This window comes from Oncorhynchus masou, chromosome 2 (assembly GCF_036934945.1).
Source record: "Oncorhynchus masou masou isolate Uvic2021 chromosome 2, UVic_Omas_1.1, whole genome shotgun sequence".
NCBI classification, from domain to species: domain Eukaryota; kingdom Metazoa; phylum Chordata; class Actinopteri; order Salmoniformes; family Salmonidae; genus Oncorhynchus; species Oncorhynchus masou.
Genome location: NC_088213.1, coordinates 10883632 through 10886273, shown reverse-complemented (window position 1 = coordinate 10886273; position 2642 = coordinate 10883632). Strand labels below are relative to the sequence as shown.

At 43.5% G+C, this 2642-nt stretch overlaps 1 protein-coding gene across 1 annotated transcript in view; it reads left to right on the top strand.

The window, feature by feature from the left end:
• LOC135555185 (mothers against decapentaplegic homolog 6-like) overlaps nt 1–873 on the top strand; it is a 34443-nt gene extending 33570 nt beyond the window's left edge. The window contains exon 4 of the mRNA XM_064987530.1: nt 1–873. This exon is cut by the window's left edge and continues 360 nt beyond it. Coding sequence (XP_064843602.1) covers nt 1–278 — 278 coding nt within the window. The 3' untranslated portion in view covers nt 279–873.
• Nucleotides 874–2642: the final 1769 nt, after the last annotated feature.

Genomic DNA, 2642 nt, shown 5'->3' with positions numbered 1-2642 from the left:
CAGTGTTTGTCCACTCGCCCACCCTGGACCTGCCCAGCTCAGTGAGGGGACTGACGGTGAGGAGGGTGATGCCTGGCTATTCACTCAAAGTCTTTGACTATGACAAGTCCAGTTGGATCCTGCAGCAGGGCATGGAGCCCCCTGTGGGGCTGGAGGGCCCCTATGACCCCCACAGTGTGAGGATCAGCTTCGCCAAGGGCTGGGGCCCCTGCTACTCCAGACAGTTTGTCACCTCCTGCCCCTGCTGGGTGGAGGTGTTGCTCAATACCCACAGATAGCACACGGACTAGGAAGACAGACAGAGGGATGGATGGACAGGCATACACACGGATGGACAGACGGGGAAACACATACAGTACACGTATTTACTCACACAGGTGCTCACAGGTATATGTGTACACACACACACAGACACACACACAGACACACACACAGACACACACACAGACACACACACACACACACACACACACACACACACACACACACACACACACACACACACACACACACACACAGACACACACAGACACACACACACACACAGATAGCTATCTCAACCAACTATCCCAAATATACTCTACCTAGATTTAATATAAAGTTTTATATATTATATGAAATATATTATACTTGTAAATACCAAGTCATTTTTACAATGCAATTATTTATGTATAGTGTAATGTGTATATGGGCGAAATAAAACAAAAGGAACAGAATGATGCACTTTGGATTCTATATATGCGTCTCAATGCCTTTTGAAAGAGATATATCCTGCAGACAACATGACACACCCGGTTTTAGTTCTCATATTTTATCAATCACCTGAAAAAGTTATGCCATTCACACATTGACAATAAAGTACTCGTATTCTAAGGTGTTGGGCTTTCTTCAAACTTTGATTTAGTCTTTCGACTGATATTCTCTTGTGGTGTTTTGTGTATTGAGTTGAGATATGTGACGTGGCAGGGCACTAGAGTTGTCGAGGTCAAAGAGCATTCTCATCAGTTGTGGGATGAAAAAACAACAGAGGTGTAGTGGATGATAAACACAAGTAAATGCATTTACCCTTTATGCTCAACAGTTTGTCGAAAAGCTTCAGTCATAGTCTTCCAATTAAATAGCTATGTTACTTCATTACCACCATCAGGATCAACCAAATGAGGTTCATTCACATCTGATTGGCTGTACCAAAGATCCAGAAGGCCCCTGAAGAAGGAGGGCACATCCACTGATCAGCTGCCAGCCTGGATGTGATGAGGGAAGTTTCCTTTGATAATTCCCAGTGATATTATTTGTGGGTCTAGAATTAAAATACAACATAAACCCAAAGCATCTGTCCTGACCAAACGAAGACGGTCCATGCAGCTACGTCTACATCAGTCGTAATGACCCAGAGAATACTTCTGGTAATGGTCTATGTCAGACGTAATGACCCAGAGAATACTTCTGGTAATGGTCTACATCAGACGTAATGACCCAGAGAATACTTCTGGTAATGGTCTACATCAGACGTAATGACCCAGAGAATACTTCTGGTAATGGTCTACATCAGACGTAATGACCCAGAGAATACTTCTGGTAATGGTCTACATCAGACGTAATGACCCAGAGAATACTTCTGGTAATGGTCTACATCAGACGTAATGACCCAGAGAATACTTCTGGTAATGGTCTACATCAGACGTAATGACCCAGAGAATACTTCTGGTAATGGTCTACATCAGACGTAATGACCCAGAGAATACTTCTGGTAATGGTCTACATCAGACGTAATGACCCAGAGAATACTTCTGGTAATGGTCTACATCAGAATACGTAATGACCCAGAGAATACTTCTGGTAATGGTCTACATCAGACGTAATGACCCAGAGAATACTTCTGGTAATGGTCTACGTCAGACGTAATGACCCAGAGAATACTTCTGGTAATGGTCTACGTCAGACGTAATGACCCAGAGAATACTTCTGGTAATGGTCTATGTCAGACGTAATGACCCAGAGAATACTTCTGGTAATGGTCTACGTCAGACGTAATGACCCAGAGAATACTTCTGGTAATGGTCTACATCAGACGTAATGACCCAAAGAATACTTCTGGTAATGGTCTACATCAGACGTAATGACCCAGAGAATACTTCTGGTAATGGTCTACATCAGACGTAATGACCCAGAGAATACTTCTGGTAATGGTCTACATCAGACGTAATGACCCAGAGAATACTTCTGGTAATGGTCTACGTCAGACGTAATGACCCAGAGAATACTTCTGGTAATGGTCTACATCAGACGTAATGACCCAAAGAATACTTCTGGTAATGGTCTACATCAGACGTAATGACCCAGAGAATACTTCTGGTAATGGGCTACGTCAGACGTAATGACCCAGAGAATACTTCTGGTAATGGGCTACGTCAGACGTAATGACCCAGAGAATACTTCTGGTAATGGTCTACGTCAGACGTAATGACCCAGAGAATACTTCTGGTAATGGGCTACGTCAGACGTAATGACCCAGAGAATACTTCTGGTAATGGTCTACATCAGACGTAATGACCCAGAGAATACTTCTGGTAATGGTCTACGTCAGACGTAATGACCCAGAGAATACTTCTGGTAATGGGCTACGTCAGGGGGAAAAGATA